At 44.1% G+C, this 17,993-nt stretch overlaps 1 protein-coding gene across 2 annotated transcripts in view; it reads right to left on the bottom strand.

Annotated features, from left to right (window-relative positions):
- Positions 1–17,993, bottom strand: part of SLC12A1 (solute carrier family 12 member 1) — an 82,436-nt gene that overhangs the window by 54,480 nt on the left and 9,963 nt on the right. Inside the window, exons 5-8 of one of the 2 annotated variants that reach the window (XM_081170007.1) lie at positions 8,160–8,255; positions 7,369–7,464; positions 3,033–3,172; positions 2,484–2,594 (exon numbers count right to left, since the gene is read on the bottom strand). In XM_081170007.1, the coding sequence (XP_081026133.1) occupies positions 2,484–2,594; positions 3,033–3,172; positions 7,369–7,464; positions 8,160–8,255 (443 nt within the window). The remainder of the gene's footprint in view (positions 1–2,483; positions 2,595–3,032; positions 3,173–7,368; positions 7,465–8,159; positions 8,256–17,993) is intronic. The other variant, XM_081170006.1, reaches the window with a different exon arrangement.

Genomic DNA, 17,993 nt, shown 5'->3' with positions numbered 1-17,993 from the left:
TAAGAGATTATTTTTGGTAGAGGACTTGCGTTCAACATTTGCTTTTCATAAGCTACTTCAGAACTTGATGCAGTTGCAAAGTAGCATGATATTTGTACAGTTTAAAAAAGTTGGGAGCCGAAACACTAAAAAGAGAGTTAGTCACATTTTTAAAAGTCTCGTTAATTTCAGTAGGTGCTAAGGATGAGGAATATCTTCAGCAGCGTGGCACAAAGAGTCTCTCCCATACTCAACTCTTTGACTTACTGTCTGGTAACTGCAAAGGCTGGCACAAGTAACAGGAAGTGGGAATCTGTGATTTGCATACCCTCCAACATTTCTCCAATGAAAATAGGGACGTCCCATTCCATATTGATAATTTTACTATTTATACCCCATACATCTTACTGGGTTGCCCCCGTCACTCTGGGCAGCCTCCAACATATATAAAAACACAATTTAACATTATTAAAAAACCTTTCCTATACAGGATTGCCTTCAGATGGCTTGGAAGTCAAATAATTCCATACCCTCCAACATTCATCCAATGAAAATAGGGACATCCTACCATTCCTGCCAACATTTCTCTAGTGAAAATAGGAACATCCTAAGGAAAAGTGGGACATTTGGGGATCAAATAAAAAACCAGGGTGGCTTCTCTAAATGAGGGACATCCCTGAAAAATAGGTGTAATGATCTCTGGCAGGAAAGCAAGTCCTGATAAGAAGTAATGGCTCTGGCAATTTTATGTATGTTTATTTACAGAAAGACACATCCAGAGCCTGGCTTCTCGCCTGCTCACATCTCCATTTGTTGGTCAGTCTGAAGTTTCGCCCCTCCCATAGCAGGAAGGACGCCAGACTCCCACCTTTCCCCTCTTACCCTTCCGTTGCCTTCTGATTTTATCCAGATGCCTAGAACGGGGACCGAAAGGCTCCCCCTCCTCCCCACCTTCATTCGACACAGACTCAGACCTCTGCTTATCTGCTGATTGCCTAGCAACTCTCTGGCTGCCTTCCAACTCTCCCTCTCCTTGACAGCTAATAGAGCCTTCTCCGGAAAGGAGGGTCGAACTGCCCTTTCTCGATTCTGTCAGCCAGTTCTCATCTGCAGAGTCAGTCCCTCATTCACTTAGTTCAATCTCTGAGTCTAACTCATCTCCTGTGCTCTGGAGGGGCCACATTCTTGACAATATTGGAGGGTCTGGATTTGATATCTCATCTCTACTCCTCGTAGCAAGTGGCAGCTGTGCGGTGTGTGTTTGTGATCTGGAATGAGGCCGTGGTGTGGGAGAGGAGCCCACAGCCTTTCCCCAGTCACCCTCTCAAAGCTGCCCCTTGCCCCATCATGGGAAAGGGACAGCACCTAAGTTTATCCCAATCAAATAAACAACTCCAACCACAGATCCCTGCCATGTGGTCTAGCTAGTCTAATTAGATGTTTCAATGCATTGAATGAAACAGCACTAAAATTGCTGTTTATAGCAACTGGAATTCAAAGGCAATGGATCTAGAACATAGCCATCACGGCAAATAGCTGTTGATAGCCTTCACTAATCTAATTTTAAAGCCATTCAAGTTGGTTGCCATCATTGCTTCCAGTGGCAGTGAGTTCCACAGTTTAACTACGCGCTGCATGGAGAAGTGTTTTCTTTTCTCTATCCTGAATCTTCTGATGCTCGGCTTCATTAGATTGACAGGAGTTCTAGTGTTATGAGAAAGGGAGAAAAACATACCCTATCCCAGGCATAGGCAAACTCTGGCCCTCCAGATGTTTGGGACTACAATTCCCATCATCCCTAGCTAACAGGACCAGTGGTCAGGGATGATGGGAGTTGTAGTCCCAAACATCTAGATGGCCAGAGTTTGCCTATGCCTGTCCTATCCCCTTCTCTATAAAATTCTGTCATGTTACGTCTTCCTCTCCTTTTCTCTAAACCGAAAAGTCCCAACGCTGCAACTTTTCCTGTTGTCCCTTTGTGCATTTTTCTACCACATTCCTTTTCATTGGGTGGCGGTTTGCTGGTGTGTGTGTGATACAGTGGTACTTCGGTTCTTAAACGTCTCTGTTGACAAACATTTCGGCACCCGAATGCCGAAAACCCAGAAGTCAATGTTTCTGTTTTTGAGCGAGTCTTGGAAGCCAAACGTCTTCCACTGAGCGTGTTTTTCAATTTTCTCAATGAATTTGCAGAGAGCCCTTTGCACCTCGGTTTTTGAATGTTTCAAAAGTCGAACAGTCTTCCAGAACGGATAAAGTTCGAGAACCGAGGTACCACTGTGTGTGTGTGTGTGTGTGTGTGTGTGTGTGTGTATGCATGTGTATGTATGTGTGTGTGTGCGCGCACATATCTTTGATATTGGATGGGGTATTTGTGCATTTTGTACCTATACCTTAGTAAAAATGGGCTGTCGACACAAGACTCTGCAGCAAAACCACCTTGGCTTCTACAAAAACTGAGCATTCGCCTTCTCTAAACAGTTTTAATATTGAGAATGTTTTACCTTGGCTTCCCATTCCATACCGGCCACAGAAATGCCCAAAAGAATGACTACCGTTATAGCACCAATTATTCGGATGTCATTGGTTGCATCAACCATGATTGCGTTGCTGTTCTGGGGGGAGGAAAGAGTGAGAAAGAAATGATTAAGGATATAGTTTCTGCAAGATAGTTTCTGGCAGCAACATAAAACAGAAGGAAATGACTAAAGAGGGATTCTGCACATTCCATGGGTAATGAGCCCTGAGTTTCACATTTCTTATGACGGTTGAGCCTCTGTCGTCAAGGTTATTGGCTTGCTAATTAGAACCCTAATTCCCTTTAGTAATTTCGGAACTCTTAACAGCCCTGTAAGAAACATTTCTTTGACCTGGTAGTAGTGGAGGAAAAGCTTATAAATTAGAATTTATGACACATTTAGGGAGTTCTAATTCACGAATAAGGTTGCCGCTTAACACATTTATTAGACCTATGATTGTTATTTATTTTTTTAAAAAAGTTATTAGCCAAGGTTCCCTTGCATAACCGCATGTAAAGTCTTGCGAGCACATACCTTGAGCAGCTCCACGACGGTTTCTGCAAATCCAACGACGTACATGGCTACTGCCACGGCATTGGCAAAGGCAAAGATTAGACCAATGGAGCCCCCAAACTCAGGTCCTAAACTTCTGGAGATGAGGTAGTAAGCGCCACCTGTCAACGCAGCAAAGAGTTTCTTTGAGCACATTAACAGAGCTGCCCAAGACATATATACCAAGGATCTCCTGCCCGGTTGCAGAGAGTACAGCTCCTGTATTGCACACTCTCCACTGTATGCGATTGGAGATTTCAACCTTGGGCATCATCAGCTATGATGTTGCAAAGGATCCTGGGAGTATCTCTCGGGTTACAAGCTGCTATGTTGCCCCCTTCCTAAGAGTATTGCTGCCCCATACTAATGGAACTCAAGCTGTTGGGCTAGTTCTTCATGTGACACCCAGGGATGGGGAAGCTGTTTTTGGACTCCAGATGTTTTTGAACTTCAGTTCCCAGCAGCCCCAAGCAAGATATCCTGTGGTGAAGCATGATGGGAGTGGTAGTCTGACAAGAACTGAAGGGTCTTTGATTCCCCTGCCCTAAGCCAACTTATCCAGATTGTAACCTTGTGTGCTTTCTAGAGGGGTTGTATAAACTTGCTGCATTCTCAGTCTGTCAAACAATATATAGTTCTGAAACTAAGGAACTATATATTTCTTAACTTTATTTCTCTCTCTCTCTTTTAATCCATCTTCTATCACTCTTTCTCTCTCTTTTTTCACATTGTTTCTTCCTTTGCCAATGGATCTATGTTTTTTATTTTACATAGATTAGTGTTTTAGTCTGGACAAAAAAGACCTTTGATAATAATCTTGATATCTTTTTTTATAAAAACTAATAAAAAGTATTTTTAAAAAACAGAACAAAACAACAATATATAGTTCTATTTAGGCAATAGCTAAATTCCTGAACTACTACTACTACTACTACTACTAATAATAATAATAATAATAATAATAATAATAATAATACCCTGCCCATCTGACTGGATTTCCCCAGCCACTCTGGGCGGCTCCCAACAGAATTAATGATGATGATGATGATGATAATAATAATAATAATAATAATAATAATAAAGCAATACAACGTTAGACATTAAAAACTTCCCTAAACAGGGCTGCCTTCAGATGTCTTCTAAAAGTCAGACAGTTGTTTATTTCCTTGACATCTGATGGGAGGGCGTTCCACAGGGCAGGCGCCACTACTGAGAAGGCCCTCTGCCTAGTTCAGTGCCTCTGAAGTCTTAAGGTTTGTTTCCAAATGAATGTATTTAGGATTGAGTCAGGGGGACCAGGACTGCAGAAATCAAAGCCTAAACCTCACTCAGCCATGAAGCTCACTTAGTGGGTGTAGGACAGTTACTATCTCACAGCCTAGCCTAGGAAGATATTTTGCCCTCTGGATATTTTGGACTACAACTCCCATCCTTCTGACCATTGACCATGTTAGCTGAGCCTGATAGGAGTTGTGGTCATGAAAATCTGGAGGGCATCATGTTGGCTACCCCTGACCTAGTCTGCCCCTCAGTGTTGTTGTGAGGGTGAAGTGTTGTGCAGCTAATCACGAGTGTGCTCCCTGGAATTCCTTGGACAGGTTAATGTGTAATAATAAGGTTCATAAACGTGTACTGTCCCAAAGGCTTCCCCAACCGCATTGCAATCCAATCAAAATATCTCGTGAGAACTAACTTTCTGCAGACAACAGATTTAAACCACCAAGCTTCTTGCAAATGTGCAAAAACAAATGCTAAAACTGAAGACAACTTCTCACCTGGTATTGTGGGTGGCCATACCAAAATCCAAGACCGGAAGACGTGGAGAAATATGGATCTGGAGCCTGAAAAGCTGCATGCACTACTCTGATGATTAGGCAATAGTAGAAGAACTGGTTTCTAATATTTGCATCCAGCCTGGCCAGTCCTGAGGCTGCATAGGTAAAATGTAAAGGACCCCTGGACGGTTAAGTCCAGTCAAAGGCGACTATGGGGTTGCGGCGCTCATCTCGCTTTCAGGACGAGGTAACGGGCGTTTGTCCACAGACAGCTTTCTGGGTCATGTAGCCAGCAGGACTAAACTGCTTCTGGTGCAACAGGACACTGTGATGGAAACCAGAGTGCATGGAAACGCCATTTACCTTCCCACCACAGTGGTACCTATTTATCTACTTGCACTGGTGTGCTTTTGAACTGCTAGGTTGGCAGGAGCTGGGACAGAACAATGGGAACCCACCCCGTCGCGGGGATTCGAACCGCTGACCTTCTGATCGGCAAGCCCAAGAGGCTCAGTGGTTTAGACCACAGCGCCACCCGTGTCCCACTTGAGGATGCATATTTCAAGGATCACTGCTATACACTCCCCTCTTTTTATGTAATTGCAATCATACTTGGTAAAAGGATTTTGGCCTTTAGCAGGCATACCTGGTACATATCAATCTATTTGGAATGTGCTCCCACCGGAGGCAGCGACGGCCACCAACTTGGGTAGCTTTAAGAGAAGATTAGACAAATTCCTGAAGTTATCAATGACTATCAATAGCTACTCGCTGCAATGGCTATGTTCTACCTCCACTGTCAGAGGCAGTCATGCTTCTGGGATACCAGCTTCTGGGAAAGCCACTTCTGAGCTTGGGAGGAGGTGGGGTTGCAGGCTTCACGCCCACCCCGCGTGCACAGGGGCTGTTCCAGTCCCTGAGAGATCCAGGGGAATCCTCGGCTGCATCATCCTCCCCGCCAACCAATCGGCTGGCTGGGGAAGGGGGCGTGGTTAATCCTATTTAGGCTCCCCCTCTTTTGCAGCCAGCTGCTCGGTTTTCCCACCCTCCCTTCCTTTAAGCAGGCTCCCTGACTTGCTATGGACTTCAGTTGGTCGCCTCAGGGCCTGGTAGGATTTTTTTCCAATTGGTAATTGGCATATACAGCCAATTGGTTTTTCGCCTACCTCGTAGCAACTCGTCACAACTCCTCAGCATTGGCGGTTAGGCATTGGCAAGGGAGGGTAAAGTGTATGGGGGGGAGGGAAGCGCCATTGCCTCCCCCCACAGAGAAGGGTAGTCCGATAAAGGACTCCGGGGGGCGTTGCCCTGTCCGAAGCCTATGGAGGTGTGGGCCCAAGGCTCGTCCCCAAGCGGTGACTCCGGGGGAGTTCCTAGTTGACGTGCCTCAGCAGGACTCCCTCTACTGGTGGTTAACTTTTGCCAGTCTTCATGCAATCGGGCTGAAGCTGGCTAGTTGATAGGACCAGTGCCTAAGCCAATACCGCTCATTCCTGTAATCAATAAAGTTGTGGCCTATTTCGCCCATTAACCTTAATTCTTGGTGTCTGTGTCTTTATTTCTTCCTGGGAGGGGGTGGGAACTCGCCAGGCAATCACAAGTGGGCAGGGTGATTTGGCACCCAGGTCCTACTTGCAGATTCCCCATAGGCATTGGGTTGACCACTGTGAGAACAGCATGCTGGACCACACGTGTTTTTGGCTTGATACAGCAGGCTCTTCTTATGTTCCTATCTACCGTATTTTTTATTATAGTCACTCATAGTGTTCAACCAGTGAGGAACCTCCTAGGGAAGAGGTCTTGTCAGATTACTCTTATTAAAGCCAATGATTTGGCCAGAAATGTGGTTGCTCCTCAGGAATAATCACATGTGGTCTGAAACATGGGGAATGTGGAGAATAACATCCCCATCCATCTTCTCTGAAATGGAAGTCCTGGGATTTCCATATGTAAATATTCTTCACAGGGATTTTCTGCATATGCTTTGTAGAATCACCAAATAATGGATTCAGAAAGAGTCAGGAGACCCAATAAGATAAACCCTTGGTTTGCAGCTTGCAAACCAGGATTATCTCCTAGTGCCAGTCTAATTCATAGGACGCCTCAAGAGCAGGTACTTTGTGGAAAGGCACCTGCTGAATAAATGGCTACTTTAAGTATATGAGGTGTTCTGCACCTCCTTCGAATAACTTTCTCTGCTACTGAACGGCTACAGAGTTGGGAATGTTGTCCTAATATCAACCTGCCTTTCTATAAGGCAAACATTTTGACTGCTAGTTTCAATAAATATGGCGAAATTACCCTCTCATCTAATTTGGCTCTCCTAAATATCCTAAATATTGGTCTTTTTCGCTAGGCTAGGCTAACCAATTAACATCAAGTAATGACCCTGCCTCTTCTCATCCAAGCTGTCTCCCATGCTTCAGTTGAGTCTTTGATACTTAGTCGTTTTGCTTCAATTTGTTTGACTTGAATGGGCCAGCACAGTTATCACTTCTCCAGAGATACCTATATTCTTCATTTGAAACACAAAATTGACTCACCTCCTCTTACCACTCCATTTGTACATATGGCAGACATGGAGATACCTGTTAAGGTTGTAACTACCACACTCAGGCAAATAACTACGACTCCAAGACCTGAAAAAATCCCAGAAAAGATGTTTGACCCTTGGTCATATAATTCATGCTAATTATATATATATATATATATATAAGAAACCACCGTTTTCTAGTAAGAAGCCACCATCATTCATGGAGAGGGAAGAGGTCTGACTGGCTCTGTTAAATACCTGGAATTCATGTCATCAAGATAAAGAGTCAGACCCTGGACATTAGTGGAGCGTGCCAGAACTAATCCATGTTCTCAAGAGACTTTGTAAGTTAAGGGAATAAGAAACAAGTTAATGAATCCAGTGATCTCCACGAAGTTTTCCATCTTTGAGCAATCTGGATTGCCATGTCCACTGAAGAAAACCTGCAATGTTCTGAATACATTTTTTTAAAAAATGAAAGAGAAAAAGAACGAAAGCATCTCCAGGAAAATAAGATGATTCTGTTTCTCCATCGGTCTCGGACAGGATCATCTGACCTTTGTGAACTGAACGTTTTGATTCAGGAAAAAGATTAAGAATCAGTAAATTATAGTGTCTCAATACTGCTGATCATACAACTCACCTTCTGATTCCTTTGAGTCTACTGTCCACTGTGCTGTTATTTTAGGTTGAGGAACCCTTTGACTTGTCTAATAGTAAGACAATACATGGGAAACTATTTCTGAACACCAAGAATAAGAGGGCTGGGCAGAAACATCCTAAATATATATATTTTTTTACCTCCACGGACAAAACCATTAGTTGCTATTGCAGAAGTTGATAAGCCAGTAATAGAGGTGACCATGGTGGCAAGGAGGATAATGATAACTCCAAGACCTGTCAGCAATGAAAAGATGAAAAATGTAACTTATGGCTCGTAACTCACGACAATTGTTATTTAAAGTAGTAGAGAAATCAGACTTTGTCTTTCACTGGTAAAACCGCTTCATCATTACAGCTATATGAACATCTGTTTCCTCTCTCTTCCTCAGTTTAGCTATGTCACGTAAGACTATATAAGCCAGAGTGCTGCGTGCTCTAGTTATCTCATGCTTGGACTACTGCAATGTGCTGTATGTGGGGCTACCTTTGAAGGTGACCTTGAAAGTATAACTAATCCAGAATGCGGCAGCTAGACTGGTGACTGGGAGTGGCCACTGAGACCATATGACACCGGTCCTGAAAGACCTACATTGGCTCCCAGTATGTTTCCGAGCACAATTCAAAGTGTTGGTGCTGACCTTTAAAGCCCTAAACGGCCTTGGTCCTGCATACCTGAAGGAGCATCTCCACCCCCATCATTCAGCCCAGACACTGAGGTCCAGCTCCAAGGGCCTTCTGGTGGTTCCCTCACTGCGAGAAGTGAGGTTACTTGGAACCACGCAGATAGCATTCTCGGTGGTGGTGCCCACCCTGTGGAATGCCCTCCCATCAGATGTCAAGGAAATAGACAACTATCTGACTTTCAGAAAACATCTGAAGTCAGCCCTGTTTAGGAAAGTTTTTAATGTCTGATGTTTTATTGTGTTTTTAAAATTCTGTTGGAAGCCGCCCACAGTGGCTGGTATAAATAAATTATTATTATTATTATTATTATTATTATTATTATTATTATTATTATTATTAACCTTCATTGGGTCCCAGTATGTTTCTGAGCGCAATTCAAAGTGTTAGTGTGACCTTTAAATCCCTAAATGGCCTCAGGGTATAAATAAATTATTATTATTATTATTATTATTATTATTATTATTATTATTATTATTATTAGGTTAGGAATCAGATCCTCGTAATGTTCTGTATTGCACTTGGCAAATTTTGGTTAAATAACCATATTGTAATCAATGGGAGCAGCAGTAGGAGACAAAGCATGGGGTCTGTATCCAACTAAATAATTGGGCACATGGAAAAACCTACATGAATGTATTGGAACTTCTCTCTCCCCTCATGTGCCCCCTGCACCACCCCCAGCCAGTGGCGTAGCGTGGGGGGTGCAGGGGGGGCCGGCCGCACCGGGCGCAACATCTGGGGGTTAGGGTTAGGGGGCGCAAATCCACGGGTTAGGGGGCGCAAATTACTTGCCTTGCCCCGGGCGCTGACAACCCATGCTACGCCACTGCCCCCAGCTCTGTTCTGGGTGGTTGGAGAAACCACCACAGCAAACTTTGGGGTACACTGGGGAAGAAGATGGAGAGGAAGTTATGTTGTGCTCATATACGGTAAGTTACTCTATGTGTGCCTTGATTTAGTTGGCTACAAGCCTGAGTACCTGCGTTTATTTGCATTCATCCCTTGCAGCTAACAAAATTAGGCTTTATTTCATCCAGGTCAAAGACCCAGTCTGGAACCCCCGACTCACATTTGCATACACACACACACACACAGGCAGGGAGCCTCAATGGCACCCCTCTGGAGGCTTCGCCCGGGGCAAAAAACCTGGCTAGTTCCATTATAGCGACAGCTTTGCTTCACTTATCTGCCTGCTCCATCTGTTGTCTCCTCCTCAGTCAACATATTGATTGCAAGCTGCTTGCAGACTTTTCTGCATGTTACTCAGCAACATGTGGTATCTGTTGATCCTATTTTAATAACTAATACCGTACAGTGGTACCTCGGGTTACAGACGCTTCAGGTTACAGACTCCGCTAACCCAGAAATAGTACCTCAGGTTAAGAACTTTGCTTCAGGATGAGAACAGAAATCGTGTAGCAGCGGTGGGGCGGCAGCAGGAGGCTCCATTAGCTAAAGTGGTACCTCAGGTTAACAACAGTTTCAGGTTAAGAACGGACCTCTGGAACAAATTAAATTCTTAACCCGAGGTACCACTGTACTTTTCCATGTGCAAGACACCCCCATGTATAAGATGACCCCTATATTTTTTGAACCCAAAATTAAGAAAACAAAACCCTAAAATAGAAGTGAAAAGCTGGATGATCTGTGGTGGCGGCGACAATTTGTTTATCTTTTGGGGGGGGTGATTGCATGAGGAGCATGCAGTGCACCGTAGTGCAGAAGCAAAGTGCAGAAGCAGTGGACACCACACACTTTCCCTCAGCGGCAGCCGCTGTGGTGGCGACGGAGGAGAAGGAGGTTCCCAGGGAGGACATTGAGGAAGCGCCAGGGGAAGCCAGTGCCCGTTCTGCTCTGGGCCATGCCACGGAGCAAACTGAGATGAGGAAGGGGGTGAGCGGGCTGGGGGAAGGGTGGGAGTTTGAGAGGGGAAGAGGGGGAAAAGGAAAGAAGGGCAAGGAGAGGTAGCGGAGGCAGCTCTCAGCAGCGGCGGTGGCAGTGGAGGCAGCTCCTATGGTCAAGCCGGTGGGGGCTTCAGGAGGCAAGCCAGTTGCCAGCATGCAGCCCGGAGGGGGAGGAGAAAGGGGGGAAGGCAGCAGGAGGGACCGCCTCAGCCTGCCCGAGCCAAAATCTCGGACATATTCAGGGGTCAGCAAACGTTTTCAGCCACGGGCCGGTCCACACTCCCTCAGACCTTGTGGGGGGCCGCACTATATATATTTTTTTGGAGGGGGGAAATGAACCAATTCCTATGCCCCACAAAAAACCCAGAGACGCATTTTAAATAAAAGCACACATTCTACTCCTGTAAAAACACCAGGCAGGCCCCACAAATAACCCAGAGATGTGTTTTCAATAAAAGAACACATTCTACGCATGTAAAAACACGCTGATTCCTGGACCGTCCATGGGCTGGATTCAAAAGGCAATTGGGCCGCATCCGGCCCCCGGGCCTTAGTTTGCCTACGTATGGCTTAAATATTAACCCCCCCCCCAGATGCCCATGTTCCATGTACAAGACGACTCCCATTTTTTTTACTAATTTTTTAAAGCGAAAAACCTCGTCTTATACATGGGAAAATACAGTAATTTTGTGGCGCTGGTAGCAGTAATTTCTCCACAGTGCAGTAGCCTGCTTCAGAATGGGACAAACCAAAGTCCCAAGCATAGCAATGCAGTGTTAATAAATGAGCCACATCTGGATCATACTATCCGTTATCTCCCTGTGTGCCCCACAGATATGCCTTTATTAAGGCAAGATTTAATGCCTTTCCTTCCAATGTCTTGAATAATAGATTTTCCAATGGTCGGATCTCAGCGGTGTGTGTATGCGATAATAGATCTATAGAATCTTTACAACATATACTATTCTGTTGTTCACTACATTCAGTTTCTCGGATCAGATTTTTGTCCCCTTTATTATTGGAAATCTCAGGTGACTCCTTGGAAACACAGCTAATTCATTTATTGCAAGATTCTGATCCGAGTAGGTCCCTTTCTGTTGCCAGATTTCTGATAACAGTATTAGCCTATAAAAGGAAAAATGGATTACTCTATGATTATTGATTTTGCCTAAATAATATTGATTTATACTGATAATTTGATAATTTAAGCGCTATACTGTTCTTATTTTAATGGAATTTAGAAACTTAGGGTCTGAGATGTACTTGATTTAAACATAATTTAATTTATTAATTTTATCTTGTTATACCTGTGTTGCTGTATGATGTATTGAATATGGGCCTATGACCGTAATAAACTATCTATCTATCTATCTATCTATCTATCTATCTATCTATCTATCATCTATCTATCTATCTCCCTATGTGCAGGAGGGAACAAGATTGTGGCTCTCTCCCACCCAGCACATCCCTCCAGGAACCTGCCCCCATCATTCCTAGACATCCATACCTAGACATTATGTTTGAATAGGCGCACACAATCCAATGCATGCAAAACCAAATTACATCAACCACAACCACCCCGCAATCTGGGAACTGACCACGTGATTTGGGCTGATGTACACAGTGGATTTAGATGTGTACAAAATATTCAAATGTTATAACCACACATAGGTGTCTGGGAGCATATCACCGGTATTTGGTGACGAGGCAGCACAGGGACAAGATTGGGGAGCAGATCACCCAAATTCTGAATATTAGCAAATTATACTTTTGGAATTAAATGTGGGGCGGCGGAAGCAGAGCCATTGTGATAGCTCTTGTTACAAAGTAACGCCAAGCTCTGATTAAAGTTTAGATTAAAAAACCCAGTTGTAAGGGCATTAAATAACATTAAAATGAATGGCTCTTGCCTGTGGCTATTTTCATACCTCGGAACAAAGTAATGCTTCTTGATAATGGCAATAAGTTACTAAACTACCCTTAAAAAAGGAACTAATTTTGCATGAAACCCCTGAGCAAAGTCTTGGCAATGTTAAGATGTGGAGTTTTCATGGCAAGGCATATACTTATATGTGCTTCCAGCTGCAAGGCCTCATTTGGTATGCATCATAAAACCGGCAAGCACCCTTTTGTCAGGCACAGTGCCAGGTGCAAACATGTAATGCTGTCGAGATGGAGAAAACTTCCCGTCTCTCCTTCATTTATTCCAGCAAGTTTCCTGCCAAGCCACTCTCCTCTAAATAGCAAAAGTTCTTTCACTGTGTGAACCTGTATATGCCTGCTTAGAAACAAGTTCCACTGAGTTCAGTGGGACTTACTCCCAGGTAAGCATGAAATCAACCCTGAGTGCTCACTGGAAGTACAGATCCTGAAGCTGAGGCTCCAATACATTAGCCACCTCACGAGAAGAGAAGACTCCCTGGAAAAGACTCTGAAGATTGAGGGCACAAGGAGATTGAGGGCACTAGTTCAAAAAGGTTGGCGACCCCTTCCATAGGGAAACAAACCCCTAGGAACCTCTTCCTCCTCATTCATTCATTCATTCATTCATTAACAAGATGTATATACCAATTATGTATGGAAGTAAGAGCTGGACCATAAAGAAGATTGATCACTGAAGAATTGATGCTTTTCAATTATGGTGCTGGAGGAGACTCTTGAGAGTCCCATGGACTGCAAGAAGATCAGACCTATTCATTCTTAAGGAAATCAGCCCTGAGCGCTCACTGGAAGGACAGATCGTGAAGCTGAGGCTCCAATACTTTGGCCACCTCATGAGAAGAGAAGACTCTCTGGAAGAGACCCTGATGTTGGGAAAGATGGAGGGCACAAGGAGAAGGGGACGACAGAGGACGAGATGGTTGGACAGTGTTCTCGAAGCTACCAGCATGAGTTTGACCAAACTGCAGGAGGCAGTGGAAGACAGGCGTGCCTGGCATGCTCTGATCCATGGGGTCACGAAGAGTTGGACACGACTAAACAACAACAAAGCATGCACAGGATTAAACCTTAAGGTTTCAAAGCCTAATTGCAGAGGTTTTTTTCATATGGCTCAAATACACATCCAGAAATCCTTATTCCAACAAAATTCCTTTGGAGCAAAAGCCCCATCTGCACTATACATCTACAGCAATATCATTTAAATGGTCATGGCTTCCTGCAAAGAATCCTGGGAACTGTAGTTTGTGAAGGGTGCTGAGAGTTCTTAGGAGAACTCTGTTCCCTTCACAGAGCTATGATTCAGAGAATTCCTCCTCCTAAGAATTGCCTTCAGCGATCTCAATGGGGGGGGCGGGGAGAGGATGGGGACAAAATACCGTATTTTTTGCTCTATAAGACTCACTTTTTCCCTCCTAAAAAGTAAAGGGAAATGTGTGTGCGTCTTATGGAGCGAATGCAGGCTGCGCAGCTATCCCAGAAGCCAGAACAGCAAGAGGGATTGCTGCTTTCACTGAAGTTCTGGCTTCTGAGATTCAGAATTTCCCCCCCTTGTTTTCCTCCTCCAAAAACTAGGTGCGTCTTGTGGTCTGGTGCGTCTTATGGAGCGAAAAATGCGGTAATAATTTGTTGGCTCTGGCTCCATCTTTCAGTGGCTCTGCTCCACCAACTGTTGGTACTCCTGTCTTGCACCCTACTAGTCCCAACACCACCAGCCACCACTGGGTACAATCCTTAGCCATAATTCCAGTGCAGCTGGTGTTCATGTTCAGAAAACAACAACAACTCAGTTATGTGTGGAGAAGCCTTCCCTGTCATTGCTGTCTCCCAATCATCTCAGAATCTAGCATTCATCCAAATCCTTCTGGTACAGTCGTATCTAGGTTTGCAAGCGCCTTGTGACTCAAATGTTTTGGCTCCCGAACGGCGCAAACCCGGAAGTGAGTGTTCTGGTTTGCGAACGCTCTTTTGGAACTCAAACATCCGACGGGGCTTCCGCGGCTTCCGATTGGCTGCAGGGAGCTCCTGCAGCCAATCAGAAGCCACGCCTTGGTTTTCGAACGTTTTCAGAAGTCGAATGGACTTCCGGAATGGATTCCATTCAAAAACCAAGGCACGACTGTACTTAGGTACACTTTCTGCTCCCTCAGGAAGACAATTTATAAATGTCTTTGCTCCAACTGGCTTGTTCACATCCACACAGCTTTTGCCTTTTTTACTAAAAAAAAATAATGGTTCATTTTAACTGGGAGTACTTGCCGTCTGAGCACAACTGAACTGTGTGTTTTCTAAAGAAAACAGATTTCACTTCGGGGGTCCCAGCCCCTTAGGAGTAAAATACAGTGTGTACATCATCAACAAAACTCAGGCTGTAAAAGCATTTAGGTGAAGTCTATCTGACATCATCTTCATTTTATCAGGAAGCTTGTGTGTCAGTTAGATATTGTTCAAAGTTTACTTTCAGTGATTTTGAGGTGGCTGGGTTTAATATTCCCAGTGCTTTTTTCCTGGGGGGAGACAGGGGTATGCATACCCCTAAACATTTTGTAAATCTTTGTACTTTTGTCCATTTACTGTATTTATTTCCCCCAATTTGAACTATAAAATGGCGATTTTCTTAAATCAGAATGAGATTACCCCTAAACATTTGTTTAGAAAAAAAGCACTGATTATTCCTGTTATTTTGCAAGTCTGTAGGATGGTGTTGTTCCCCCAACAATGATGTTATTTCCCTGCTAAACATGAAGGCAGCTGTTGTTGACAGGAAACACCCTGCATCAGCTCCTCATAGCTTTTTTTCTGCGATAGATTGCACAACAATGAGCAGATAGTCTCACATACGTCATACATACTGATTGTGATTCTCAGATTTTGGTTCAGTCCATTAAAAACACACTGTCTAGTGATATGCCTTTTAAAAGCAATGTTTTGCAAATTCTCTTGCAGAAATGGGCCATATAAAAAGACATTGCATTTACCTTTTCTACCGTCTGCAAAAAAAGAAACGGCTTTCTTTCAATCGATTGTATCCTGATTCTTGTGTTAGCGCTGCTGTAGTTGGAGCGCCATCTAAAATGACCCAACATTCCTTCTAGAGTGCAAAATGTGCTTTGGTTTCAGGGAGAGATGCACCGGAGCATTTGATGCTAATGGCAGCTTGCCTCCTAGAGCAGATAGCAGCTTGGTATTCATCAGAAGGTATTCATTCATTCATCAAACGGGACGTGGGTGGCGCTGTGGGTTAAACCACAGAGCCTAGGACTTGCAGATCAGAAGGTCGGCAGTTCGAATCCCCACGACGGGGTGAGCTCCCGTTGCTCGGTCCCTGCTCCTGCCAACCTAGCAGTTCAAAAGCACGTCAAAGTGCAAGTAGATAAATAGGTACCGCTCCAGTGGGAAGGTAAACGGCGTTTCTGTGCACTGCTCTGGTTCGCCAGAAGTGACTTAGTCATGCTGGCCACATGACCCGGAAGCTGTACGCCGGCTCCCTCGGCCAGTAAAGCGAGATGAGCGCCGCAACCCCAGAGTCGGTCACGACTGGACCTAATGGTCAGGGGTCCCATTACCTTTAACTTTACTATTCATCAGAAGCACCTTGCAATGAGAAGGTAAGCTTCTAAACCCACCCCGCCCTGGTGTTTCGAAAGGGGAGTCTAAATGTCCAAGTAAAGGGCCTTTCTCTACAAGTGAAGTCTGAGTTGGCCACACCCATTCCCAGTATGCAGCCCCCGGAGGACTGACCAAAGGTGAATGCAGCTCTCAGGCCAAAGGAGACCTGCCCCACCCCCCATGGGTGCTGCATCAGCAATAGTGTACAGCCATATATGTACCACCGGAGCATTGGGTTTTTTGGGGGGGGGGTTGCTGCTGGAGGGGGTGTTGCTGCTGCTATTGCAGTTGGTTTTTGCAGCTTTATTTTAGATTGTGCTGTGATTTATGTGAAAATTGTTCAGTTTGGTTACATACTTTTAAATGTTTTATTTCTTGTTTATTTTTAAAATATTTTTTTACTAGAATATAAAGAAGAATTCAGAGCTTCTTATCAAATCTCTTTCCCCCCCTAAACTAAAACAGTAATCTAAGTATCTTATCAAAAGGAAAAGAGAGAAGAAAAAGAGCCAGAAAGAAAAAGGAAAAAGAAAAGAATATAAAAATAATAAAGAAATAGTTTAGTTTCATATTTTTTATGTTTAATTTATTGTTTATGTTGTGGTTATGTATTTTTTCATGTTGTAAGCCACCTTGAGCATAGTTTGAAGTTGGCAGACAAATAAAATTATATATGTATGTATGTATGTATGTATGTATGTATGTATGTATGAAAGTGCCTCTGCCCGATTAAAGGAAAATCAAAATATACATTGAATGCATACATTGTCGACTAAGTGTTACACTTGTTTAAGCTGCTTAGAGCAGATCAGTTTGTTGTTGTTGTTGTTGTTGTTGTTGTTGTTGTTGTTGTTGTTGTTGTTATTATTATTTATATGCCATCCATCCGACTGGGTTCCCCCAGCCACTCTGGGCAACTTCCAACAAATTAAATCACAATATGACATCAAACATGAAAAACTTCCCTGAACAGGGCTGCCTTCAGATGCCTTAGTTTCATACACCTACCTGGTTAATACAGGGTGGGTACCAAAAACGCTATGCTCTTCATTATAATTGTATATGTTGTTTTTCCTTTGGGCACACATAGGGAATGATAGTGTAGACCAGTGGATCTGAAACTTAGTGTTATTAGGCTACTCTTTCTATATTGACCTCTGCCTGGAGCATCTAGGCTTCTGGGGGAGTCTCTTAGGAACCTCACTGCTATAGACCCAGGCTGAATATATCCTCTACTTCTACAGCACATTTAAATCACACCGCCTTCCCCGAGAACTCTGAGCACTGCAGTTTGTTAAAGGTGATGGGCATTGTAGCTCCTTAAGGGGTAAACCTCTGAGGGGAAAATTTGTGCTTTGATTATCGTCTTCCAAAGCCACTACTTTACCGTCATACTTTGGGTTACAGATGCTTCAGGTTACGTTTTTTTTGGGGGGGTTACGGACTGCCGAAACCTGGAAGTACCAGAACGGGTTACTCCTGGGTTTTGGTGGTCGCGCATATGCAGAAGCGCTAAATCGTGCTTTGCGCATGCGCAGAAGCGCCGAATTGCAACCCGCGCGTGCGCAGTTGCGGGTTTGAGCATAGTTTGAGCAACCCAAGCGTCCACTGTATTCCGAACTTAAAAAGTGCAGTGCTGGTGGTCAACAAATGATGTTTACAGACTCTCTCGAGGCAAATCTTTAAAAATGTAATATAAACACAGACAATTGGGAAACACTGGCCTGTGAGCGCTCCAGTTGGAGAACAACCTTTACCAAAGGTGTCATGGGCTTTGAAGGCTCTCGAACTCAGGACGAAAGGGAGAAATGAGCTAAGAGAAAGGCACGCTTGGCAA

Source organism: Podarcis bocagei (genome assembly GCF_964188305.1).
Source record: "Podarcis bocagei genome assembly, chromosome: 14".
Classification (NCBI taxonomy): domain Eukaryota; kingdom Metazoa; phylum Chordata; class Lepidosauria; order Squamata; family Lacertidae; genus Podarcis; species Podarcis bocagei.
The sequence above is the reverse complement of the archived record's forward strand: the minus strand, read 5'-3'. Positions and strand labels throughout refer to the sequence as shown.